At 47.4% G+C, this 26,778-nt stretch overlaps 2 protein-coding genes across 13 annotated transcripts in view; one reads left to right on the top strand and one right to left on the bottom strand.

The window, feature by feature from the left end:
* Positions 1-11,766, top strand: part of tjp2a (tight junction protein 2a (zona occludens 2)) — a 28,233-nt gene extending 16,467 nt beyond the window's left edge. For 5 of the 11 annotated variants that reach the window (XM_035184467.2, XM_035184457.2, XM_035184463.2 and 2 more), the window contains 22 exons: positions 503-605; positions 808-1,564; positions 1,982-2,085; positions 2,558-2,711; positions 3,843-3,954; positions 4,333-4,475; positions 4,563-4,641; positions 4,763-4,913; positions 5,292-5,400; positions 5,516-5,735; positions 5,843-6,030; positions 6,119-6,214; positions 6,299-6,378; positions 6,459-6,669; positions 6,777-6,877; positions 7,069-7,293; positions 7,699-7,803; positions 8,051-8,251; positions 8,611-8,616; positions 8,832-8,909; positions 9,239-9,324; positions 9,829-11,766. In XM_035184467.2, the coding sequence (XP_035040358.1) occupies positions 503-605; positions 808-1,564; positions 1,982-2,085; positions 2,558-2,711; positions 3,843-3,954; positions 4,333-4,475; positions 4,563-4,641; positions 4,763-4,913; positions 5,292-5,400; positions 5,516-5,735; positions 5,843-6,030; positions 6,119-6,214; positions 6,299-6,378; positions 6,459-6,669; positions 6,777-6,877; positions 7,069-7,293; positions 7,699-7,803; positions 8,051-8,251; positions 8,611-8,616; positions 8,832-8,909; positions 9,239-9,324; positions 9,829-9,985 (3,466 nt within the window). In that variant the 3' untranslated portion in view covers positions 9,986-11,766. Of the gene's footprint in view, positions 1-502; positions 606-807; positions 1,565-1,981; positions 2,086-2,557; positions 2,712-3,842; positions 3,955-4,332; positions 4,476-4,562; positions 4,642-4,762; positions 4,914-5,291; positions 5,401-5,515; positions 5,736-5,842; positions 6,031-6,118; positions 6,215-6,298; positions 6,379-6,458; positions 6,670-6,776; positions 6,878-7,068; positions 7,294-7,698; positions 7,804-8,050; positions 8,252-8,610; positions 8,617-8,831; positions 8,910-9,238; positions 9,329-9,828 lie in introns of those variants that run through there. The other 6 variants (XM_035184458.2, XM_035184459.2, XM_047344416.1 and 3 more) reach the window with 6 other exon arrangements.
* Positions 11,767-12,099: 333 nt separating this feature from the next.
* LOC118125720 (amyloid-beta A4 precursor protein-binding family A member 1) lies at positions 12,100-24,985 on the bottom strand. 2 transcript variants are annotated; one of them, XM_047344442.1, is made up of 13 exons: positions 24,706-24,985; positions 19,262-21,182; positions 18,186-18,527; positions 17,749-17,788; positions 17,407-17,552; positions 15,505-15,537; positions 15,153-15,239; positions 14,829-15,029; positions 13,869-14,048; positions 13,161-13,373; positions 12,961-13,080; positions 12,663-12,803; positions 12,100-12,570 (listed from the first exon to the last, which is right to left on the bottom strand). In XM_047344442.1, exons 2-13 carry the CDS (start codon positions 21,110-21,112, stop codon positions 12,499-12,501), a joined length of 3,426 nt encoding a protein of 1,141 aa, XP_047200398.1. In that variant the 5' UTR covers positions 21,113-21,182; positions 24,706-24,985; the 3' UTR covers positions 12,100-12,498. The 2 variants fall into 2 exon arrangements, with proteins under 2 accessions (XP_047200398.1, XP_047200399.1); XM_047344443.1 differs by lacking the exon at positions 24,706-24,985 and adding an exon at positions 21,877-22,079.
* Between the last annotated feature and the right edge of the window lie 1,793 nt (positions 24,986-26,778).

Below are 26,778 nucleotides of genomic sequence, written 5' to 3' on the forward strand. Positions count from 1 at the left end.
TATATAACATTTTGGACAAAGTGAATTTACTTGACCGAAAGGCCCTGTTAGAAAATTTGCTTTTCTACAAACACATAAATCAAAATGAAACTGGTGTGATAGAGGGTTTTATTAATTTTGGCGTCACAAACAGTTTAATCAAGCAAACGTTCATATTTACTTTTACATTACAACAAGAAATCATTTTACATATTGTACTTCTAGATTAGCAAATCCCCTAAATTATATTTATAAAACCCCTGATTATTTTTAGTGAATAAATAAAAAGCTGTCGAGCACATTTTAATGGCTCGAAGGATTTATTTTGCTTTATTTAAAAGGCTCCCTAGCAACTTTCTGTACAGAAGTAAATCCATTAGTGTTTCACTCGAGGTTGATGTAAAAATAGAAAATACGTTAATAATAAATGTCTTTTTCTTTTAGAATGACTGTCCACATTTACTTTCCTGTAACTTTCTGAGTTCAGCTTGTTAAAGTCTTATCAATGTGTGTTTGTGTTTAGTGAGAATGACCGCGTGGTGCAGGTGAACGCCATCCCCATGGACGGGGCCACCCACACCTTCGCCGTCCAGACCCTCAGGAAGTGTGGCAAAGTCGCAAAGATTGTACGTTAACATTTCGGTTTGTTGTTTATAACGCACATTCATTTGTATTTTCTGACAATAGTTTCTAAAACATTTGGATGTAAACTTAATTGACTGTGTTTCTACTTTTAAGTCTCTAAAAAGGCTATAAACTATAAATGAGGATGTATGGGTTTGTTTGTTGCACTGACCTCTGACCTTTTGTGTGTTTGTTTGTTTACAGACAGTGAAGAGGCCCCGGAAGGTTCCGGTCAACCTGCTGAACCGTCCGTCCTCACCCGATGACAGAGTCTTCAACAATGACTACAATGATGATTACAACTACGACCAGGACCGCCGCAGTGTGTACAGCGGACGGGACCACAGCCCGGAGAGGGAGAGAGGCGGAGGCTACATGGATTCTGGCTACCAAACTCACGAGCGTGACCACGACAGGGACTACGACCGGAGGGAACGCGGCAGGAACCCGGAGAGAGACCTCAGCCCGGACCGGCCGTACAAGAGAGACGGCAGCAGAGGTCGCACTTTAGATAAAGAGCGCAGTCCGGAACGCCCCTACAGGAATGACAAAACGCTCGACCGCGACTACAGCCCGGATAGAAGATACCGCAGCGAGCGTACGTTAGACCGAGACCACAGCCCCGAACGCCGCTACCGCAGCGAACGAGCCCTCGATCGCGAGAGCCCAGACCATCGCTTCCGCAATGAGAAAACCCTGGAACGCAACAACAGCCCCTACAGGCGTGACAGCCCGGGCAGAGGCCACGGGCGCGACCACAGCTTTGAACGAGGAAGGGAACGCATCCCCAGTGACCCGAGGAAGTACGACGAGCCGGTGAGACGGAGCGGGAGCAGGGATCGCCTGGAGCGCTCGCCGTCTCCTGCCGCCATGCCCATCCCGCTGCCTCGACCGGCCCGGGATCTGGAGCCGCTGGAGAAACCGCTGAACGTGCTGCTGCTGAAGAAACGACCCAACGAAGGTGAGATACAAACCTATCATATCATTACTTAAAAGAAAAAGAAGACACACAAGTGTAAAATATTATTATTTAAGAACTTAAAAAAGGTTGATAAGTGAGACAAGAAGGGAAGAAACAAACCTGTTAGTAAAATCGAGTCAATTTAGACTTTTGGATTCCAGCATTTCAGGCGTCTTGGAAACTTGTTTTTTATTTTTTAATACTTTGAACACGTTTCCTTGACATCGGAGCAAGAGCCAATAAAAACTTGTGCCTACTGCTGAGTCATTTAACTTGGTAGTGATTAACGATTGTCTCTGTTTCCATTGGAGACAAAAACTAGATGTTACTGGGTTCTTGCTAAAGGGATTCAGAACAGTCAGGTGTGACATATGTAGCTTGTATAGCCTTATGTGTGTCTTTCACCATCTTCTCCAGAGTACGGTCTTCGTCTGGGCAGCCAGCTCTTCATCAAGGAGATGACCAGCACTGGACTCGCCAGCAGAGACGGGAACCTGCAGGAGGGAGACATTATACTGAAGGTAGCCTCAATGTTTTTACAACAGGTTTTTAATAAATATCCCAGTTCCGCTCTGGCTCAAACCACTTCTCCTGGTTTTGTGCCTCCGTGGCAGCGAGAGAGACATTATGTTTTCGTGTTGTCCGTCCATCTGTCCCATTCTCACGCACGATATCTCAGGGACGCCTTCAGGGGATTTCTTAAAATTTGGCACAAACAGGGACTCACGGATGAACGGATTAGATTGTGGTTGTTTAACGGTCAAGGTCGCTGTGACCTCCGAATTTTTTTGGGCGAAAACTTAAGAATCCATGTACTAATTATTACAAAATACCAGGTTTTACATACATCATCAAATTCAGAGGCTAATTCTAGATGTTTAATGGAAACCACTTATCTAATTCCCACAATATCGTCATCACCCTCTGTTGCCATAACAAAACTTTGTTGACTCTTTGCGATAACCGTCTCTTTTTCTCCCGTGTCTCTGTTAGATTAACGGCACGGTGACGGAGAACCTGTCCCTCAGCGACGCGGGGAAGCTGATCGAGAAGTCTCGCGGGAAACTGCAGCTGGTGGTGCAGAGAGACAAGCAGCAGGTGCTGATCCGCGTCCCCCCGATGGCCGACAGTGACTCTGAGCTCGATGGTGAGAGACAATCGAAAGTGAAAAGCAGCAGGTCCTACCCCGTGTAAACCCGCTGAGTGGCCATCATCCACATACATGTATCCGCTACATATCTTCTTCATATGAACCAACTGTGGAAATGTTGTTGTTGTTGCTGTACTTGTCATCAAAACTGTTTTTCCCTTCATACAATAAAGGTTTTGATCACACATCAGTTTTTAGTTTTATTTAAATTCATTTTTTTGGGGAGGGGGGGGTATTAACATTTCACAAAGCAGGAACAAGCACAGACCAAACCAGAGATTCACCAAACCATTTTTCCTTTTCCTCCACCGTCATGATCACTCATTCTTTTATACCTGTTTTTAATGTCACATGACTCCATGCAGTGCTGCGATTGGTTGGAAGCAATCTACGTTAGTGGTGCGAGTGGATTGTTCACTGTTTTCAAGGGAGGGGAGGGGGTCACCGCTGGAAGACTTGTGACCCACTTTGTCTCATTTGGACTCTGTGTTTGTGTGTTTGTGTGTGTGGTTGTGTGTGTGCGTGTGTCTCTATGTGTGAAAGTGCCCACTCGCCTTTGGCTGGGTGATCTAATCCCTCAACATGATGCTGCTATTGGATATGAAAGAATTTCATTATGTTAAGGTTTTGCACCAGAGCAGCAGCCGCCTGGTTTCAGGATCCCTGAGAACAATGAGCACTGGTGTGTGTGTGTGTGTGTGTGTGTGTGTGTGTGTGAATGAGGATTTTCAGCTCTGACTCGAGCAAATCACCTGAACCTGCATCCTCTTAATGTTTCTCTGACATTGTATTAATTGTGTTGTGCTGTTGTGTTAAAATAGAGAAATCCAACTTAGCTTTTTTTGCCTAAATACCAAAGTTTAGAAATGTTGTTTTAAGTATCTTGGGGCTGAATGTTAGCAGTAATCACACCAGTTTGTTTTCCATTCACGACCTGACGGCAAAATTCAATCACAAAAGCCACGTCATGCTATTCTTAAAAAAAAAAATGCAGACCTGCAGGCGAGGTTAGATATTTGACTTTGTTACCTGAACCTGAAGAACCAGCGCGACCATCAGACCCCGACTGACCCCTTGAGTGACTTGTTGGTTTAGAACGGTTACAATCCTTCTGCTGTTGTGTTGTAGATATCTCAGAGATCGAGTCCTACCGCTCCTACTCGCCACAGGACGACAGGCGGGGCCACCACTCCGACCTCTCCTCCCACTCCTCCAATGAGAGGCTGCGAGAGAAGCCCAGGTGAGCTTTCCTTAAAGGAGACATCCTGCTCCTTATTCAGTCTCCTTGTTTGTTTTAGTTAATTACATAAATGAAACCTCACAATGTTGTATTTGGTTTTAGACGCTGAAAACCAGCGTTAGTGAGAAATCTCCACATTTTATTATCTGCATGTTAAATACAGCAGAAAGGAAATCAGGACAATGCAGGATTATGTTGATTTATGCTTCATGCAGCTTAGTCGATCCATTATATCAAATTAAATCAAACGTATCACATCTTTAAATATACGGAGGAATTCCGATGAAGTCAAAAATGAATCAACTGTCCCCTGCTGCTCGGACTTTGATGAGTCATCAGATGTTCAACACATTCTCCTTCTTGTGTTTGTTTAACCAGCAGGGAGGAGCCGCCCAACAGGCTGGCAAAGATGGGCGCCATGCCAACGCCGTTCAGAGTGCCCGACAGAGCCGCAGAAGACACACCCCCTTTGCTGCCAGAGAGGGAGGAGCTACCACCAGAGACACCTCCAGTGAAACCAGGTACGTTCCTCATTCTGAATATATGAACGTTTAATAATGCACCAGTTGATTTGAAACCTGTAACCACGTTGGTTTGTGTCGTACCAGTCGTCGCTGCAGCCCCAAAGTTTCATGCTCCTCCTAAAGTGCCACTAAAGCCAAATACAGAGGACCAGGAAGTGTACGGGTCAGTACATCACAACCTCTTCACTCCAGATTTTTTGTTTGTTTGTTCCACTCTCTGTGTAAGTTTTCTCTCCTTCCTCCTTTGTGACTTTGTACGATGAAATCTCGTGTCCATCATTCAGACCGAACACAGTGATGGTGCGTTTCCAGAAAGGCGACAGCGTGGGCCTGAGGCTGGCGGGAGGAAACGATGTCGGCATCTTCATCGCCGGCGTTCAGGAGGACAGCGCGGCCGAGAAGGAGGGTCTCCGCACGGGGGATCAGATCATGAAGGTGAGGCGTCTTTCATCCAACATCCAGCAGCCTCTGAGGCAGTGGACCATGTGGGATAATTTGACAATAATCAAAATATAGAAAACAAATTTATTCTTAGAACAAACTTAACATAAAAAAGATTGAATATCAAGAGGAGCATTTTAAATAATGGCAAAATTAAGGGGAAGTATTATAGTAAAAGACAGAATCCATGTTTTGAATGTAACCTGGAGGCAGGATTTGTTTCTGCTGTCTCTCCTAAATAGATTAAGTGTAATATTCAAATCTGATGTCAGAAAAAATCGTCTTATGGTCCTGAACACATATTTACTGTGGTTAAATAATAGTGTTTTCTACTAAACCACGGTTTGTAAATCTGTTTCTCTTCTGTCTCAGGTGAACAACACTGACTTCAGAGGGATGGTGCGTGAGGACGCTGTTCTCTACCTCCTGGAGGTTCCTAAGGGAGAAGACGTGACCATTCTTGCTCAGAGTAAACCTGAAGGTAATAAACTTTACACATAATCACTGCTAATAAAACACAACAGATTTATGAATGTTATGATTTTGCTTTAGTTTTGTTTCCTGGTCTTTATTTAAATGGATCTTTTCTTTTACAGTGTACAAGGACATTTTAGCGTCTGGCCGAGGCGACTCGTTCTTCATCAGGACTCACTTTGAGTTCGAGAAGGAGGCGCCGCAGTGTCTCCCTTTCTCCAGAGGAGAGATCTTCAAGGTGACGGACACGCTTTACGATGGCAAACTGGGCAACTGGCTGGCGATCCGCAGCGACAAAGACAACCAGCTGTTAGAGAAAGGAATCATCCCCAACAAGAGCAGGTGTGTGTTTTCAAAACTCCCAGTATCACAGACAATGATGTGTGACGATGCTGAAGAAAAATAATGCATTTACAACATGATCACGTCCTTTTTATTTTGTCTTACAGGGCAGAGCAAATGTCCAATGTCCAGAACGCTGCTCGAGCGGCATCGGGCAACGACAGAGGAGACTTCTGGAGGCTGAGAGGTCAAAGAGCAGCGAAGAAGAAGGATATCCGCAAGAGCCGAGAGGACCTGAGCGCCGCTCCGGTCACCACCCGATTCCCCGCCTACGAGAGAGTGGTCCTACGTGAAGGTACTAAAAAGAAAGTAGAGCCTTTTGTAAACCATTGTTCTTCCTGAATGTCCGTGACTGAATTTAAGTTCCTCTTGTTTTCGTTCAGCTGGATTCAAGAGGCCTGTGGTGGTTTTCGGGCCCATTTCTGATACAGTAAATGAAAAACTGGCCAATGACATGCCGAGCAAGTTTGTCGTCGCCAGTAAGTGCTGACGTCAGCATCACTTCATCGTTAATGTTTGTTCTCAAGGTCTCAGATTTCTGAATAATTTATTTCCTCTTTCAGAAACGGAGCCTAAAGACGCAGGAAGTGAGAAATCCTCCGGAGTGGTGAGACTCAACACCATCCGACAAATCATTGAGCAGGTGAGTTACAGGACAATGAGACGGTGTTTCATGGAAATAACGTTACACCATCTGAACACCACGTGCTCCTGTTTCCTCAGGACCTCCACGCCCTCCTGGATGTGACCCCCAAAGCCGTGGACACTTTGAACTACACGCAGTGGTATCCCATCGTCATCTTCCTGAACCCGGACAGCAAGCAAGGCATCAAGACCTTGAGGAACCGCATCGCCCCCGGATCCAGCCGCAGCGCACGCAAGCTGTACGAGCAGTCCGTCAAGCTGAGGAAGACGTGCACTCACCTGTTCACCGGTAGGGTTTAAAGTTCTAATCTTATTGATGCAGCATCTTTAAAACCCCGAGGTACGTGTTGTTATCGTCTCTGCAGCTTTGCTAACTCTATTGTTGTTCCCATTCAGCGACCATTGACCTGAACTCGGCCAACGACGGCTGGTACGGCAGCGTGAAGGATTCTATTCAGGAGCAGCAGGACCGAGCCGTGTGGGTGTGTGAGGGCAAGGTGAGTTTTATCATCTGTGTGACGGGAGAACTGCTGCTCAGAAACAGGAAATATTATATTTACACTCCACTCTTCTTGATATCAAATATTCCACCAAACAGACATTTTCTCTTGAGTATAACGGGCTCTAAGAATAGATGATGATACCATGGTGATGAGTGTTGGATTGTTACAGTCGTCTCTCCCCTCAGCTCGAAGGTTCGGAGCAAGACCTGGATCTCCATGACGACCGCATGTCCTACCTGTCGGCAATGAGCGCCGACTACCTGAGCATGGACAGCCGCCTGACCAGTGACTACGAAGACACCGCGGACGAGGGCGGGGCTTACACGGACAACGAGCTGGACGAGCCCCAGGACGAGCCTCAGCCCGTGTCGGCCATCAGTCGATCGTCAGAGCCGGTGCTGCCGGACGAGGTGAGACCCGTGGTGACTGCGTGGAATACTGGATACTGTTTATAGACTGTGAGTAAAGATGGACGACATGACGGTCAAGTGTAGCAGCGGGACCTCGATGCTGTGGCTCCACTCGCTGCTGCACAGACTCTGGCTCCAAATGACGTGACTGGCACAAGATGGCGGCGTCCTATCTGGGATATTATGGTTATTTCCGGGTAGTGGGATCAAAGTGGAAATGCATCGTTCATCTTAACATATCGTCGTCCATCTAATTCTCATCTGTCACTCATTTGCAGTTTCAAAGTTTGTGCGTCTGTGTGTGTGTGTGCATGTGTGTGTGAATAATCCGACCCTGAAAGCTTCATCTGTGTGTGTGTGTGTGTGTGTGTGTGTGTGTGTGTGTGTGTGTGTGTGTGTGTGTAGAAGCTTGACCCTGAGCCTCGGGCCCGTATGCGGAGGTCAGGGAGCAGAGAGAAGCAGAACAGAGACCCCAGCCCTCCCCCTTCTTTTGTCCCTGAACCCCCGAAGGTGAGAACCTCCCCCACCACCCCCTCCTTCCTCCTCAAAAATCGCCTCATCCCATCTCTCTGGCTGCGTCCACACTAATCCTGGATCTGTGGTGTAAATAACCTCCGTCCGTACTAACACACCTGAAAACACGAATCAATGAGCAACGTACCCAAAGATTTAGCTTTTCAATACTTGTTTCATATGAAACCTGCTGAACAGTCTCCTCCTCCTCCTCCTCCTCCTCCTCCTCCTCCTCCTCCGACAGGTGCGGGCTCAGACCCGGACCGACTCCACGCGGAGCTATGACTCCCACTCCAGCAGCACCATCAGCAGCGACGCACTGGGCGGGAACAGGCCGCTCCCCCCTCCCGTGGCCCTGAAGCCCCCCGTCCCCCGCATGCCCTCAGAGGAGCCGACTCCGGGACGAGAGGAGGACGACCCCGCCGCCAAATCCTTCCTGGGCAAGGTTAGGATTTAAATTTCACTCTTCATTAATCTATGACTACAGACTGTGAATAAAGATGGACAACACGACAGCTCCACTAAAATGAAGCCAGGTCTTCCTGATCGCCCCCTGGTGGGTGGCTGCAGTTTTCATCTTTCTAAATTTGGTTTTGATTAATTAGTTAGTTTAATCCCGTCAGAAGAGGAGGCAGCACCTGCACTCGAGATATTTCAGAGTTGGAGATGCATCGTCCATTTTTATTTTCCAGTCTGCGTCTGTATAGTTTTCTGGCTCATTGAGCTTTTAGATTGTTTTGACTCAGTAAATAGTTTTTACTGTTTTCTTCTCTTTTGACTCTCATTGCCTCTAATATGAAATAGAATCAGGTAACGGAACGTGTCTGCGTGTTGAATGTTATGTTGAATCCATGATCACCTGTGATTCATCCGGACTGTGACGTATCGTCTGCATTTCATCAAGTTTTCACTCTCAGGTTTTTCATTTGACTTTCACTTCCTCGTGAGTCACGTCAACGTGGGTGTTAATTATCTGTCGTCAACAACAACAGAGCGTGAGTTAACGTTTCTTTATCTCCTCCCAGATTAAGGCGTTTGAGAAGATGGACCACTTGGCTCGAGCTCAGCGGATCCTGGAGCTGCAGGAGGCGGAGAACGCTCGAGTCAGTGCTGCTCTTATTCACTTCACTACGAGTTTAACGTGCACAGGCTGTGGAGCAGGTTTTAGTTTCATCTGTCACAGTTAAATGTTAAAGGTCTGAAGCAACAGATGGGGTGGGGGGGGGTGTTCACCCACTGACATTTTGACTGTGGACACAGAACAAACATGTCAGATTAACAGGGAAACAGAAATCAGCATCCAGATGTAATCTTTTAAGCTACGTTGGACTAACTTGTCGTCTCTCGGGGTTCATGTGGAGTTAAAATGTCTGGGGCTGGGTTTTTTTATGTATCAGCTCCGACTGAATCTCGTTCTCGTCTCCTCACTCAGTTGGAAATCGCCCAGAAGCATCCGGACATCTACGCCATCCCAGTGAAGCTGCCAAAGCCCAACCTCAACCGTCCCCAGCCAATCGGGTGAGAGCCTCACACCTCCAACACTAATAATATGACTCACAAGTTTATCTCCTGATGATGATGAACGTTTGGAGCTGATTGGTTAAAGGTCAACGGAAATATGGTCAGAAAGGTTTTCAAGATATTTCTGCAAATAATAAGACGATCAAAAAATAAAAAGTCAAATGATCAGTGTTACATTAGAGAGTCAGAAAGTTCTGTCATGCATAGTTCAAAAATCTCGACCTAAAGATTATATAGATCCAAAGATCATTTGGGATGTTGCGCCAGGAAAGTTGTTGCTATGAGGTCGGACACTTGTCATTATTGCATTAACTTTTGTAACCAATAAGATTTAAGACACAATCTACAGATAATTTGTCTTCAAAGGTTCTAATGACATCATATAGATGACATAATAAAGTGTAGTTATGATATAAATAGAGTTTGCATTGCCTGATTAAAGTATAAACAGTGCTCACAGGGTATCAATGTATTTATTAAGAAATGCTTGTGTCCGCTCAGCTCCAGCTCGAACCCTGAGCCCCAGGCGCCGTCCAGGCCGTCGTACTCGGAGACGAGAGGATACGAGGACGAGGAGGCGGAGTACCGCCGGCAGCTGGCCGACCAGACCAAGAGAGGCTACTACAACCCTCAGAAATACAAAGACACTGAGCTGTGAGGCCCCCCCCGAAACCAGGACATGACATCATCACCGCACGCCGCTCCAGTCAACCCCCCCCCTCCCACGCCGTCGCTACAAGTGCTCAGAGCTCGTCACCGTGGTAACAGCTTACGCAGCTTTACCTCAATGTAAACTTTAAACTTTTGTTTGTAGTCGGATTCCTGGAAAGATATTAGTCTCAGCACTGTTGTCTCCCCTCATGTTGTACTTCATAAATACACCAACGGTTTACGCTTGTAGTCTTTATGTGTCTGGAGAGGTTTTTTGTTACGGGCGAGTTTGTGATTTAAATCCTGTTACAGCGACGCTCAGCTTCTCATGTTCTCCTGTTACACTCGGGTTTGATTCTGGAATATTTCGAGGTGTGAAATTTGAGGCAGAGTTGTGCTCTCTGGGTTCCAGTTGATTTGTAATATAAAATATATATATACTAGCACCGTGTATAATATTAGAAACATTTTAAACTTCCTATACAAGTCGAGCAAAGAGACAAATGGCTTTTCCAACTTTAGTTTGGAAAGAAAAGAGTTTTAACTTGGAACTAAAAGATCAAACACCTCTTCAAAGCCAACGCCCCTCTCTCTGCATATTAATGAAAACCTCCTGGATCTGCTCTAAATATGAAATGAGTTCTTCCTCGAGTCCCGTCCCTCCACATTGTTCAGTGGAGATTGGTTCTGTAGTTGTTGAGTAACTCTGCAGACGAACAAAGATGCAGCGAGGAAAACACAAGTTCCCCGGTGGAGGTAGAAAGGATTAAAAATGAAACACATCTTCCTCCAGATGTTCAGTCTTTGAATTATCTAGAAATGCCCTCAGATCAGTTTTAACAGGCCTCTGCGTGTTTCCCACCTGGACAATGAATCATTGATGAGAACAGATGATCAACTGTGGACGTAACAATGAGACACATGAGAAGCTGAAGCCGACGAGCATCAATCTGAAACCCAGCTGAGCTACTGGGAGCTGAACGCGGGTTTGGTTTACTGTTCACTGGTCTGTGTTACACAACCTGAGCTCCAGACTGATCCACAGCGCCCCCTGCAGCCACACAGTCACACTGTCGGGCTGCGGCGCTGTGACTCGTTGCTCTCACAGCTGCTCTGGGGTCAGATTGACGTTCCTCCTGTCGTCGTCTCTCCTGCATCACCTGTAAATACACTACTCTGTAACGCGTGTGCTCGGGGGTGCAGCATATATCTAAGTGCCTTGCAGCTCGGACTTTACTTCAGTTATTCACAAACTGCAGGAAGTTTCTAAACGAACCTGAAGCTCCAGAAAAACGCTGCGGAAAAACACGCTTCTGTCAAAATCGACCAAACATACGTTGTAGATAGTTTCTTTTTTGTTTGTTTAGCTGTAATTATGAGATACAGAAATGTGTTATTAAAGAAATGTCAGTATCTTCATGTTGATGATTACAAGATGTAAACGATTAGAAGATCTAGAAAGAAAACCCTGTTAGACTCTTGTCAACAGGACGTCCAGATGATTTTAGTTTCCAGCGCCACACAAACCTGACGCTCCTGAGTTCTTAGTCTGTAACACGGAGACAATCACGTTTTTATGGCTTCTAATGTTTTTATATTGAATCTTTGCTGAACTCGCTCGAGTCTTTGTACACTGGAGTTTGGGGAACGTGGTGATGACAATCATGTTTGTTGATCCGCTTCTTTTAAATGTCTGTCTGTGATTTACATTTCTTTTCCTTTTTTTTTTTTTAGTTTGTGATCTCAAGTGTTACAGGAAATTAAATAAATAAATACTTTTTTTTTTTACATCGTGTCTCAGGTTCCAATTTTTTTTGTTATTTAAGGAAGTAAAATGCTTGAAAACCTGTTTGAAACGTCCGTGAAGAGGTTTGAATGAGAAACAGTCGTGTTCTCACTCCACCGACGTCTCAGACTCAGTTTGAACTCGGGGTCGAACTGTGGAATTAACAGAAAAGTGTCACATCCGATCTAGAAAACGTTTCAGAACGACAGCGGCTGAGGTCGAGATGTTGCTCGTGCCTCCTCGCTGTCGTTTCTTGTCGCATCTCAAACAGGAAACTTGACGTCCTCCTGCCTTCATCTCAAATCCTGTCGAACAAAACCAAACGGAGTTCCTGGTCTTTTGCTTTAGAGTTTATTCAGCAGAACTGTACATGCATTCCTCCATCGCTTCAGTGTAGAAGTTCCGTATCACTGGTGTCGCCCTGATAACTGATAGGTCCAACATGATTTGAGTACATTCAGATTATTACAGCTATTTAACCAAAAGGTCGTATTTTACTCTTTGCCACCTACGTATGCACAATAAAATCCACAAGTTCTCTTTGGTCAAACATAAGACGTCACGTTAACACTCGGCCTAGTGAGATAATCTGCCTCCAGCATGTTCACATGTTCACACTGTACACGTTAAGGCTAGTCAAGTGATATCAAACATGACGGAGAGGGGGGGAGGGGTGTTAACTCAAAGATGATTGACAGTAGTAACGACAGACAGTGGTGTGTGTGTGTGTGTGTTCAGATGTAGACGGGCTGCTCCTGCGCTGTCAGCAGACGGTACATGGCCGCCGGCATCGTCTTCATGTGGATCTGCAACAGGAACGTTTCAGACAAAAATCAAATAAAACTTCAGATTCATTTCCACGTTTCCACTGATGTTTGAAGACGTGGAGGCTCCTCACCTCTCCCATGGCGTTGGACAGGATCTGGACGATCTTCTCGTGAGGCGTTGCCACGACGCTCTGGCTGTTGATCTCGATGATGCGGTGACCGACGCGAACGCCTCCTCTCTCGGCGATGCCTCCTCTCATCAGGCTGCAGATCTACACACACACACAATAACAGATTCAAGCACCGCTCCTCGTCTGTTGCTGAGAAACTGGCGCTCGTTTGTATTAAAAATAGAAAACTGTTTCTAACGAGAGGAGCACACATTGAACCACAGCCTCTGTATCTGTTCCATTTCGTGCGAATACTCACGATGCCGTTCTGGACGCTGAAGCCCAGCTGGTATCTGAGGTCCGGCCTGCGAATCAGCACCATGGTGACGGGAGGACACCTGACGATGTTCATCTTGATCCTGGACTGAGACTTCAGACCCTGAGGGGGAAGACGGAGACGGTTTAGCTACGACACAATAAACAAACAAACTTAAAAACCAGAAGGAAGCAGCGGCGTACCTTGATGATGCTCTGGCAGGTGCTCAGCGGTAAACCCACCAGACTCGTCCCGTTGATGGTCATGATCTGGTCCCCGATGTTAAGACGGCCGGACTTCTCTGCCGGCCCGGCGTGCATCATGCTGGCGATGATGACGGTGGGGAGGATGGAGCCCCAGCCCGACTCCACGATCACCACGCCCAGGATCTCTCCTTTCTGCTTCTCGATGTAAACCTGCGGGGAGACGGGTCCGGGGCTGGCAAATCAGGCTCTGAGCTCCTGAATGTATTCATGTGAAATTCACTGTTAAAGATTCAAACAGTTGCAGGAGAGAAACATTGAAATGGTAAACGGGTTGAGCTCCTCGCAGCCGACGGCTCGATGGTGAAAGATGCGAGACGACAGCGGGAGGAGGAGGGAGGAGGAGGGAGGAGGAGTCGGGGTCGGACGAGGTCGAGCGCTTCAGACTCAATTCAGAATCTGAGGTTGTGGACTTGAAATGTCATTTTTTTCAAACTGTCACACAGACGTGACTCAGAAACCAGCTGCTCATGTAAAACAATCACGACTCATGATTTAAACCGGAGGCGGCTGCTCCACACGAACAACACGTTAACATCTATCTATATTCAAGTGGAATATTCCTTTAAATTCCAGCTGTTTTTTAGGTTTTAACATCACCGTCCTTTGATCGCCTGTGATGTCGCTGCCCCCTGCTGCCGGACTTACGTCTCTGCAGTTCTCCGACTTGGAGAAGTGGATGAGGTCATCGTTGTACATGTCTTGGGTGTTGAGCAGGTCGCTGTACTCCCTCTGGCTCAGGTCCTCGGGGTCGATGCCGTTGGCCCTGAGGAACTCCTGGTAGGCCACGCTGAACGACTGACCGATGGACTGGGCGATCAGCTGAGCCTGAGACACAGAGAGAGAGAGAGGGAAGCTTGTGAATGATAACTTTTAAAAGTTATTAAAGACACTCCAGGTTCTGACTTACAATCTAAAGTCTTTAAAGATATAAACTGTTTATTATAACTTCATTTATTTGATATTTCTGGATATTTCCTGGACATTGAGTGTGAAAGAGAACGAGAGAGAGACTTTAACTCGATGAGTTCTTTATCTTATAAGTATTATATTATTTGTAGTATTATATTTTAAGATGATTGACGGCCGGTGGAGACAAACAGGAAACATGGATGTCATAGTTACTGTATGTTACACATTCTCTTACTTGTTTACTTGTGTTATCAGAGCAGAGAAACTTCTGATGTGTGTAGTCGAGCAGAGAAACTGGAAGTGGGTGTTTAGGGTGAAAGTATATTTTTGAGTTTCCAGTATTTGTGCTAAATTAAGATAAACAACTTCTCATTTAACTTCCAGCAACACAAACTAGTAACTTCCCCTAAAATAAACTTTATTTTACAGTTAACTACGTTTCTTTTTGCTCATCCCCAAATTCAGATATTCTGGTTTCCCTCACTGCAGAGACAATAAAACCAAATAGAAATGTCAAAACAGAAGGTGAGTTATCTGCCAGTTCAGTTCATGTGAAGCTGAACAACATGCACCAGTTTCTAATGATAAAATCTATTTCACGTAACCAGAAGAGACAGAAGTTCACCACAGGTCTGATGCAAACTCCACAATCATTTAAAAACCTGTACATTAGAGGTTATGGTAACATTGACTCACGTCCTCGGACTCGAACACGTGACAGATCATCCTGTAGAGCCGCCTGTCGTCCTGGCTCATGGTGGTTTGCTCGGCTGCGTGGTCCAGGTTGTCCTGTGCGCTGCGGGATCGAACCATCTTCCCCCGGGCCATCAGCACCACCATGTTGCCGATGTCGGCGATGTAGGAGATGGTCCTCAGAGGCAGATCCATCAAAGACTCCTGGTGACCCGCAAAACACACCAGGTTTTCTCTGAGTCTTTAGAATAACTCCATCACCTCCGGCGTTAGAGGATCTCAGGTCTTTGTAGATGAAGTAAAGATGTTTCTCTTTTGATTTCCTACCTGAGTGTCGGCATTGAGGACTTTGATCCTCTGCGTGGACATGAACAGATCGACCTCGGCGGTGGACGGAGCCTCGGCGTCGGGGCTCTGCAGAGAAACGACGAGAGCAGAAGTGACCGGAGGAAACAACAGGCTGATTGACAGCAGTGACGGAGGAGAGCAGGCGTCACAACTGTCGAAAAACATCAACTCTAATGAAGACAAATGACGGAGACAAAAACCCCTTTTATATAAAAACAGAGAGATGTAAGAAACCAGGACTCTGCAGACGTGTGGGAGTCACATCTTCAGTCCAGACAGATACAAGCAAATCATCTTTGACATGAAAGTGTGAAAATCCAACATCTCTCACCTTCTTCCTGTTCTTCGCCTGTTTCTGAGCAGCCTGCAGGGATCAGACACACGGACACAGACTCAGACACGGATCAAGAGGAAACAGCCGGATCCACTCATTCTCTGCAGACTGCCTCCATTCCAAATGCTAAATTAATGGACAATAGGGTGTGTGTTGTTTGAGTGTGTGTGTGTGTGTCTGTGTGTGTGTGTGTGGGAGGACAGTGATGTTACTGTCTATCACTTCTGACACCGGCAGACGACCGGAGGCCTTTGCAGCAAAGATGATCAGAGGTTTGCTCTTTATCGATGTGACGCGCTCGACCCCGCGGACGGGAGCGTGGCCTCGTGTGTCTCTGGTCGACGCCTCGTCACAGATCAGAGGTTTCATTTCGCCCTGTGTCCCCATTTCCTCCCTGAAGGATCACGGCTTTTACCTGGAGTCAAACTAACAGTTTATATCAGTTCATCGGAGGCGGCCCCTGGTGATTTGAATAAAAAAAGCGCTGACTTCTCTGTTTCCGAGCCTTCATCACGTCAGTGAGACGTCAGCCAGCTCGGCTTCTTCAGACACAAACCTCTTTCTCTTCCTTTCTCAGAAGACGAGATGACTTATGCATGGCCCTCATCGTTACACTGGCTCCCAGCGCCTCCTCCCTGTGGCTCCCTCAGACCTTAACGCAGGCGCTGTCCTGGAACTGTCAGTCAAACCGACCGGAGAGCAGAGTTCCCCTCAGCTCCTTTTCCTGCCTCAGACTCCCCCCTTTCACGCTCACACGGTCCAACATTTAAATGTCGTGCCGGCACGTCTTCCTCACCACCACCTAAACCGACTCAGAATGATTCACACTGGCAGCGCGACTCAAATTCTGGGGAAATGATAAATGATGTAGTTTGACTCGTGTGATCGGAATTAAAAATATATCCCCCCCTGTGCGTGTTTGCCATCGCACGCTGTGAGTGGAGCGGAAAGTGGCGACTCCGCTCTCCACGGCCGGGGAACACTGGTTTATGTAACACTCAGGAGAGGAGCTCGTACGACTGCGGCTCCGGAGCAGCCATGTGTGGATGATTCTTTGTGCACAGACCAGGGATCTTTTTGCCGCCGGCTGCGACGCCTGCTGAAGGTTTCTGGATTTCTGAGACCCAGATATGAAGCAAACCTCCGTTACATCATCGCCGATGTGTCCAAGTGTGTCAGAGATTCGGCCGGAGCTAAAAAAACAAGGAGCTGCAGCTTTGATATCTGAGCTCTGAGGGATCTGTAGTAAATATAATGTGTTTCACAGGCTTTAAGGTCTTTAACAAGACTCCACACTGTCTGAGAGGAACACAAGAATCCATGTTTTTATGGCTGTAATATTCCATCTAATGGAAACATGTCATTTCAGACATAATCCAGACGCTTTTACTTTATATATTTAGAGATATGAAAATATACATTTGACTTCTTTGCCAAAATATGAAACTATAAAACAACATTTATCCTTTAAATTAAAGAAGGTATCTCACCAATAAAAGTACAAACTAAAATAATGGATTTTATCAACACCTATTTACCACATAATTCATTATATTTACCCTCTGCTGTTTTATTTCAGTTTAGTTGAGTTTGATTTATTTTTGGCCGAATGAAGGATCTTAAAGCCGCTCCCACTACAGACTGTGTAAAGATGGACGACGTGATGAGTCTGCACCAGTGAAGTCAAAGCCTCCATCTCCTCCTGGTGGCTGACTGCAGTATAGCTCACAAACCGTGCCTCCTCCATGTTAGTGACAGAACCAGATCCCGAGTGGCAGCTTCTACTTACGCTTGTACTCGAGCCCTTTAGACTCTGTTCGGTGTTCACGTGTCGTGTTGCTCTTCACCTCTTTCCTCGACTGTATGAACTGAATCAGAAGAACCGTGGCGTGCGCTCACCCTCACTCTGCTCATGGCCTCCTGCGCCTGCTGCATGCGGGCGCTCTTGGTCGGCGTCCTCTCCGACAGTAGGTGGGTGCAGCCCAGGTAGGTGGCGGCGAAGATGATGCCGTCAATAAGGTCTTCGGGGTCACATGGTCCCAGGACTGTGATGAGCGGAGAGCACTCGTTAGGCCAATGTACACACATACATGCTTACACTCACACATACAGATCAAAAAGTGAAGATATGACAGTTTTCTGGCAAAACTACACTCAACACCTGCAACATCTGGACATATTCGATAAACATGTTCAAGAATTCATCTGGAAAAATGATGGAGGAGGAAATAATCCACTCACCGTCCACAAATGTGGGAAAAGAGGGAAGAGATCTGCGAATCTGAGGAGACACAAGAAAAGAGAAACTACTCAGACACTTTAAAACTCATGTAAACTCTGCAGGATTTTGCTGTTCAGCTGCTGTTAATAGATAATATTAATCTGTAGATTTAAAATTGGTTCCACAGGATTTCACCCCTGACGTTAAGTATAAAGACTGTAAATAAAGATGGTTGTAGCATCTGGATGTCCCCCTGGTGGCTGAAGGCAGTTCAGCTCATAAACCACACAGCAGCACAAGATGGCAGCGTTCGTATCCGGGGTATTTGGACGTCGACTCGTCTTCCATCTTTATTTAGAGTCTAAAGTATAAACTATGCAGAACTAGCTAATAGAGGATTCCTCTACTATTCCTTTACTTTCATACTGTAGATGAAGTGAATAGCGCTCGGTCTCACCTCCTGGGCGGACGGCTGCTGCAGAGGAGACTGTGGTTCAGCCTGTGGCCTCGGCTGTGGGGGGGGAAGCGTCTGCTGCTGCTGTCGCTGCTGCTGCTGACGCTGTTGACCCGGCGCCGTGTATGGTTGCGGCTGCGTGTACGTCTGCGGCGGCCTGGCGGCGTCCCTCTGCTGTGACGCGTGGCCCTGGTGGTGGTGGGGGTTGTGTTGTTGGTGGTAGTGTTGGGGGTGGAGGGATCTGGACGACTCCGGCCTGCGCGGACTGAGCTGCTCTCTCACTGGACCTGAGGCGTAGCACGACGGGGACTCCGGTTCGGACTGAGAGGGCGATTTGGGAGACGACTGCGAGAAAGAAACACAAAGAAGGAAAGTCATGGAGCTTAAATGCCGCAGATCAATGTGACAACTTCTCCTGGGATAGAAGATTTAGGATTTGGGCTTTGATCCAAGTGACACTTGGTGCAATGAAAGACGAGGATGTAAATCTCTTTGTAAAAGTTTCTTGGAAGCAATGACATCAAGTTGAATTATTGCAACGCTGCAGCAAACATCAGACTCCTTGAGGAAAGTCACTCAGCGCAGACTGAAAGGAACGGATCAGCTTTTTGGAAAAAGAAAAAGAAAGAGAGACAAAATATCTCTAAGATATGAGACCTTGAATTGTGACTTTTATATTTCTGGTAGAATAAACAGAATAAACACAGCTCTTAGATGGAGAAAGGCTCCATACTTATATATATATATATCGATCTTTTCATTTAACAATGTGAGAGAAAGTGAATAGGCACATTTCCCTTAAAAACAAAGTGCCTCTGAAAGGTGAAGAATATCTACACCTCAGCTTTCTGTTTGTTCTCTGCAGGGAACATAGAGCAAATGATCCTTAACAGCACAAACATTCTGGCTTTTCAGCATTTTCATTTATTGCCTGTTTTCTGTTTCCTGTTTAAACCTTGTTCCGAGCTGCCACCAACACAAGAGGAAAGAAACAAGGATCATAAACAACTGATTTAAATTAATAAGTCTCATCTGCACGATATTTTTAACAAATGAATAATAAGTGAGGTCCCACTCACACGTCCAGTCGCAGTCTGCAGCGAGTACACCTCCTCCGTGGGGCTGACCTCCTGCCTCATCACCCAGATCGGCTCCACCGGCTGATCGGGGGTGTAGGGGGAGCGTACGGTCTTCGTCTTCACCTCCTCAATCGCCTCCTTGATGTCTTTGATGGCCAGGCTGATGGCGTCTCCCGAGCCCCTGGAACCTCCCTCCCCCGGGGGACCCCCCACGCTCAGCTGCTCCAGGGCCTCGGCCGAGCTGCTGTGCCCGGACGAGGGGCTCTTGTCCCGGGCTTCAGTTTGTCTGGGTGCACGTCGGTGACTTTTGGGAATGGGGCTTTGACGTCCGCTGTCCCCCTCGCCGTCGGACTGTCCGTCATAGTGGTGCAGCCGGCAGCCGACGGAGCGGTCCAGAGGGGAGTGGTGGGACCGGCGGTCCCTGACCTGCCTCGGAACATGATGGGAGCCCTTGGTGGGAGAGGCTGGGGAAACCCTCTCCTCTCTATGGCTGGTGAACGGCTCCTGGCTGGACTCCTGCTGGGCCTCGTGACGCTCGGTCCTCCGGTTGGACACCCTGCATGGTTCTCTGGGTAACTCGGGGTAGGAGGACATGAGAGGTTCGGGAAAAGAGTTGGGATGTGATTGCTGCTCCGAGTAGGACTCAGGCTCCGGGTAAGACTTCTGATGGGACTCGGAATAAAAGTCTGCATAGGTTTTTGGGTAAGACTCGGAGCAGGAAGTAGAGTGGGACAGCGAGCAGGACTCGGAGCAATCCTCGTCCTCGTCCTCGGGGAGGTCATTGTCAGGGACGGGGCTCATGCTGGCGTCCTCGCTGAAGTGGTCCATTTGGGGAAAAGCAGGAACGTCGGGGGAGGAGGGAGGAGTCGGGGACTGGAGCGGCGGCGGGCTGTGGAGGGGGCCGTCCATGCTGAGCGAAGCCGCGCTCTCCGTGTCCGAGCAGAGATCTGTGATTTCACTTCCCTGAGCAGCAATGTCCTCCGCCACGTCATCCATCACCTCCTCCTGATCCTCCTCCACCCTCGCTGCGCTCTCCTCCGCTCCCCCGTCGACCGCCTGCACGTCGTCACGGCCGCAGCCGGAGTTTCCTGTTGCCGGGCAGCAGTCTCCATCGTCCTCCGCCTGTTCCTGTTCCTCTTCCTTCTCCTTCACTTCCTCCACTTCCTCCTCGCACGCTGCTTTCTGGTCCTCCTCCGCCTCAGCGTGTGGAGTGTGTTGGGGGTGAGGTTGCACGTTGTGGGCAGCAGGCGCAGGTGAGAGGCGGGTGGGGGTTACCACAGCAACAGGAGTGTGGTGAGGAGATGCTCTGTCCTGCGATTGGTCGGTTACGGCATCATCTGCAGAGCGCTGCTGCAGCTGCACCTCCGCTGGACCTTCCCTCTCATCCTCCCCATGTGACGAGTCCTGCGGCTCTCTGATTGGCTGCCTCTGTGTTTGACCTCTGAGCCTGGGGTTAGGGTCGCCATGACGACGATAGCGAGCGACAGCAGGGCGTAGCGGCGGCACAGGAAGAGGATCGGCCTCCCGACTCTCTCCTGCTTCTGGCCTGGAAGACGCGACCTCTGGGACCTGATCAGGACTTTGAGCCTGCCCTGACGCAGGGCGCCGGCGGTGGCGAGCAGGTCCGCGACCCGCTGCCGCCTGATGGTGCTGTGGATTGTGATGCTCATGGTGGTGGTGATGATGGAGGGGGTTCGGCTCCCCGTCCTGGTTGAGCATCTGACACGGCCTCCAGGAGCGACGCACCGGAGGTTCCCCGCGCGTCGTCCCGTTGGGCGTCCTGTTCCTCGGAGGCGCCTTGTGCTCCTCGCCTGGTTCCTCCGTCACCTCTCCCTGATACATGTGGCTCATGGCTGCGGCGTGATGCGACTCTGCGTCTCAGAACATTCTGTCTCCAACGAAACGCCGCTCACAGCTCAGCCTGGAGAGACAGAGACAGGACGTCACAGCAACGATCAATCCAAGGAGAGATTTCAAATTAAAAGGTAAAAGAGAAGAGATATTAGAATGTTTTTACTCAAAACTTCTGCCTGAATTTCATGTTTGGAATTAAAACAATTAGGGATTCAACCAGTTATTGAAAATGTTGTCAATAAATAGTAAATGGATTATTTTTAGCTTTGGGACTTTGGGTCACACAGAACAAAGATGTTTCCTGCGACGGGCTTGTTGCACAGCGGAGGACGACTTCCTCTGTGTCTCCGTTTGTTCAACTGACTGAATGAACGGGAGCAAAAAGCTACGAAAGACAAAGAATTGTCTCGACTAAACACAGGGAGGTGTTGAGACGCAGCCAGGAAGTGGTTATGGAAAACAGCTTCGGCTAATTGTCAGAAGAGATCAATATCTTAATCATGGGTCTTTCTGGAAGCAGCTAAATGACTGTAACTGAAAATCACTTTCATCACGGTTTTGATTTCCTTCATGTTGAACGTTTACGTAGCTTTTACAGATAATTAACCCGACATCTCTACACAAACACTCAAAGGAAATCACTACCAAGTGGAAACACTGTGACATCACCCACTGATCATATTCAGAGGACTGAGATTTACAAAATGAACATCGTGCTGTAAAGAAGAAGACCAGAGATCAAGATGAGTCATTTTTCTCACAGATACAGAGGCTCCTCCACGTCGGCCTTAATTCTCCCCGAACCTCCATTTTTATTTACAGTCTCCGGTTACTACAGTGATGTAGTATCAGGCCGGGGACTCCCTGTTTCCCTGCCGAGGGCGAAAACCTAAATCCTCTGGGATTCATCTGGGTGTGCACTGCACTTTAATCTGCGCCGCACTCATCCGTCCTCCAGCAGCTGGCAGATGGCACAGGACGGATGAGGAGGAGGAGGAGGAGGAGGTGGGGCAGGAGGACGAGGAGGGACGTGGCTCTTGTATCTGATGAGAGCTGGTTCAGACGAGTGGATGGGGGCAGCGACATGAATAATAAATGTGAGTGAGAAAGCCAGTTTTGATACTTATTGGATATGACAAGGCAATCAGTGTTTACATCAGTTATCTCATCATCACAGGCCTCAGTGTGTCGCAGGTCGACATCAGGGAAGGGACTTTAAAACGGGATGTTTATGGAATTAAGTTATTCTAGAAAAAGGTGACAAATGGAGACTGTTTGGTTGCTTTATTAGGAAAAGCATTTTTAATTCTTGGTCCCATATATTTGACCGAAGCTCCTGAAGTTACTTAATGAACAGAAGAATAAATGTGCAAACGTACGCAGGGAATCAACAGTTCAGGTTAATAAAAAAATCACAATATCATGATGGGAAACTGATTTAAGGGGATTTCTCACATCTTAAGAGACACAACATTAGTTTCAGACCGATAGTTTGATGTTTGAAACTCGCCCACTCTGTTTAAATAGTAAATAAGTTTCTGCCCTTCTAAACATCCGTGGGTGTGTCGGCCTCACAAAGAGGTTTTATCAGACGGGCTCTTGGCACATTCGCTATCTTGAGGCAGCTGAAAAGGGAAGAGCGACAAATAAACTGGTCAGAAGTCCGACGTGTAGTATTTCACCTGTTAAACCCACCAGGGTGCGACAGTAGCTGGTTTTTAGAAGGGAATGGGAGATGATTGAATTGTATATTTCTCCTTAAAACACTTTGGATTACGGTGCAACAGAAGTGTGTTGTTTATCTCATATAAAGTCTAGACGTTGAGAATCAAACGTGGTCGATGGAGAGGAGACGCAGAGGGCAAAGGTTGATTCTGATTCTGTAATCTGAGCACAAACCACAACTGCTGGGGAGCGAACATGCTGGGAGGTGGCAGGAGTGAGGGTGGGGTGGGGGCTTCCAGGGAGGCTCCTGTCCCTCCCTGCCGGGGGGGGGGTTAAGGCCTCTGGGGCCGGGTGACTCGGAAGGGGACAGTTTGGAAGGAGGGGTGGCCCCGGGTCACAGATGGCCCTGGCAGCGGCAGCGAGTCGGACCAGGCCTGCGGGGCCGTGAGCCGCTGCACCTCCATCTGCTCGGTGCAGTGGAAGCTGCCGGGTCACGGACTTACCAAGCCATTAACTTGCTGATCTTATACGGACAGAAAAACACACACTGACAACAACACACGTGTCCTATACGTACTTAGGCCTTCGCCGATAACAGCTGCTCACTGAACTCTCTCCTACAGACAAACACTAAGATAACAAACACCAGATACACCAGCTAACTGTTGTATTAACCGACAGACGAATCGTTGAGTCTTTCTCATTAGAGCTCAGGGGGAATGTTGATAACATATTTACTAGACTACTGTTTCTTTTAGGAGGTAAATGAATAATCAATACTGATAATTATTGATCTTATGACCAAACAGGTAGAAATCAGCTGTTTCTTTTACCTTCAAATATCTAAATAAAGTCAGATTCATATTCAATTTACTTATTTGTGTCCCCGTTGTAACAAGGCAATTTACATCATAGTGAGACTAATAGAGGTATATTATCTTATCTTATCTTATCTTATCTTATCTTATCTGATAGCGGGGATGCAGACAAGGTAAAATGGCCAAAAGACAAATATCCATCACGGCCAATTGAGGGGATTAAACGACGTATTTAGAAATAAAAGTTTTAAAACGATCCTGTACAGAAACAACCAGATGATGTGGTGAAGACACTGAAGCAGCTTCCAGGACCAGGTGAGGTTTAAGGTACGTTACACGTGTCTAACCTCATGTCGTCTTTACAACCGTCCTTAAATACATAATTAGTTTAACGGCTGATTGACAGATTTCAGTATTTCCAGCAGAAATGAGGAAACATTGCCCAGAGTCTGAATCGTGGAGGATTTTCTGCTTTTCTCTGAATTATGTAACTGAAGAAAAACTGAAACTCTGGAGATTTGGGATTTGTGAAATCTGGAGATGTCACCTTGGGCCCCCGAGGAATTCACGTCTACGTTTTTTTATCAAACTAAAGGATTCATAATGATAATAAATAACTGTCAGGTGAATGGAGGACGATGGGTTTTTTTTCAGCTGCAGCTTCAGTGTCTCTCCTCCATCTGCGCTGGAGCTCGTGATTCATCCTCAGCTCCATGTTTGGGATCGATACCCTGACATTGTGTTTACATGCACACTGACATTAATCCATGAGGCAGGATCCAGACCGCTGCTGGTTCGAATCCCCCTCCTCCTGTGGCCTTTGAAGGGTGTCATCGTGATGACTTTTAGGATGAGAGCAGGTTGTAGTTGCAGATCTTCTAAAAGACGTCTGCAGCCCCAGACTGAGGTGCTGCTCGGTCTGGATGAGATGGATCTGCTCATCCTGGGATCTGGACCCGGAGTCGCCTGACGTTTTAAATATAAATGCACATCAACGTGTAAAATGACGTTAAACCTCCACGGGTGTGTGCGCCACGAGAGAACCCCCCCCACCGACCCGAGCACGGTCCCGTCCCGCACTACACCCACCGGCGGCCGGACGGTTACCTGCGTGTCCGCGGAGGAGAGGCCCGGCTCCGGCTGCTGCAGAACACGGCATCGCTCCCTGTCCGGTTCCCTCCCCCCGGTGCCTGCTCGCCTGGCTCGGCTCGGCTCGGCTCGCCCTGGCTCCGCCGGTGCCTCCACACAACTCGGTGGGATTAACGCGCTCCGCCCCTCCTGCACCGTGACATCACCGCGGATTAACGGTGCACAAAGCGCCTTTGCTGATGCGGGTCGTTCAGACACAAACAGTTCCGTGTGGAGCCTCGTCCCTCCCACTCCCACTCCTCCTCCTCCTCCTCCTCCTCTTCCTCCTCCTCCTCCTCCATCAGCCTGCAGAGCTGCTGCAGCGCCGGCAGGCTGCGGTGCTCCCACAGTCTGCCGGCGGGGGGCGCTGTGATCTACCTGTTCAACGCAGCAGAGGATCAGTGGCACACACTCACACCTGAGAGAAGAAGACAGGTAGGAATTAAACGTGTTTACCAAAAACAACAGCAGCAGATTTCAGTTCAGGAAAAGGGTGCAAGTTAAAAGAATAAACCATAAAAATAACGTGCAAAGGAAATGAAATTAATAATTCACAAAGTCATTTCAACACCGGTTTGGGGTCCAGTCGAAATATGCATTTCTATGGAGGTAGAAAGTTCAACACACTGCAAATTAAGAAAACACATGCAAATAATATAAATATGTATAATAATACACCTATATATTTATGTATATGTATGGCCTTTTGGGCTTGAAATGCAAAACCAACCAAGAAAAAATCCATATCATCAATAATTATCAGGTTATTATACACATCTGAATAATACATCTACACTCTGTTCCTGCTCAATGCATTAAGCCTTGCATCAATATACATTGAACCTTGTATATACTAACTTGTTATATGATGATAATAGATATTGTTTTATTATTTATTTATTGACACATGTTACTTTTCTGGTGAAACACTCTGACACAGCAAAATGATCTAATGCTCAAACAGTAAGAATAATTTAGTTCTGATGATCCAGAGCTTATTAATATCTCACGATATTCAGCAGTGATGCTCATGAAGCAGCTAACTCAGTTATTAACCCAGCACTGAATATTAATAAGGTGTGTGGTGGGGGGGGGTCTCTATGTTGTGGTGTCACTCGAAGGCCGAGCAGATCAATAACACCCTCGTCTACACGTCGTCGAGCTCCTGTGACACATCCACACCGACGTCACGTGCACCCCCCCACCCCCTTCTGCTGGAGCAGCCGTTACCGTGACAACAACACGTGACGGAGGATGGAGACGGTGTGCGGTTACCATGGCAGCCGGTCTGTTGGTGCCCTCTCTCGTTATCGCACACCCAGTCTGCAGAGAGTAGGACGTTTGGCTGAATGTGGAGGCGTGTGTGACACATTCCTACGACCCGGAGCCAATCAGGAAGCTCGGGAAAGACAGTGTGTAACGTGCAGAATCAGGAGATGAGATCCTCCCTCTGCTGCTGCTGCTGCTGGAGTCAACTCGTGTCACACAACCTATACTTCATACAGGCGGCTTCTCTGCTGTTCTATTTCCGGAGAGGACATCAATAATTCGTGGTCTTACCCCGTGTCTCTGTGCAGACACGGCTGAGGATCCACTGTACATGCTCTGACAGTTGTGTTGCATGCAGGGAATCCATCAGTGGAATTAACACACATAAATGTTTCATCGTTTTCCATCGCACATATATCTCATATCACGCAAAAAAAAAACAGTGGCCTCGATTAAATGCAGCCTGCACGTTCCAATATGTACATGAGGCACCAGGGCCTGTGTTGTCAGACGGCCTGCAGGGGGCGCTCTGCAGCAGGACGGGTGGGGACCGGGGCCCTTTAACTCTGTGTTTGCACAACTTAGATTTTACTTCTCTAGTTAATTTGAAAATGTTTTCAGTAACAACCGACTCTTGTTCTGTCCTGATGAAAAACTGTTGTTGAAAACTGATATCGCAAAATAAAAAAATGACATTTCATTACACACCCGTGGGTTGAGTTTTACAAATGTATTGAATTACATCACAATTTCATGGTTATATTACAATGGCATTAGTCAATA

The sequence above is a fragment of the Hippoglossus stenolepis genome, chromosome 18, assembly GCF_022539355.2.
Source record: "Hippoglossus stenolepis isolate QCI-W04-F060 chromosome 18, HSTE1.2, whole genome shotgun sequence".
Classification (NCBI taxonomy): Eukaryota; Metazoa; Chordata; class Actinopteri; order Pleuronectiformes; family Pleuronectidae; genus Hippoglossus; species Hippoglossus stenolepis.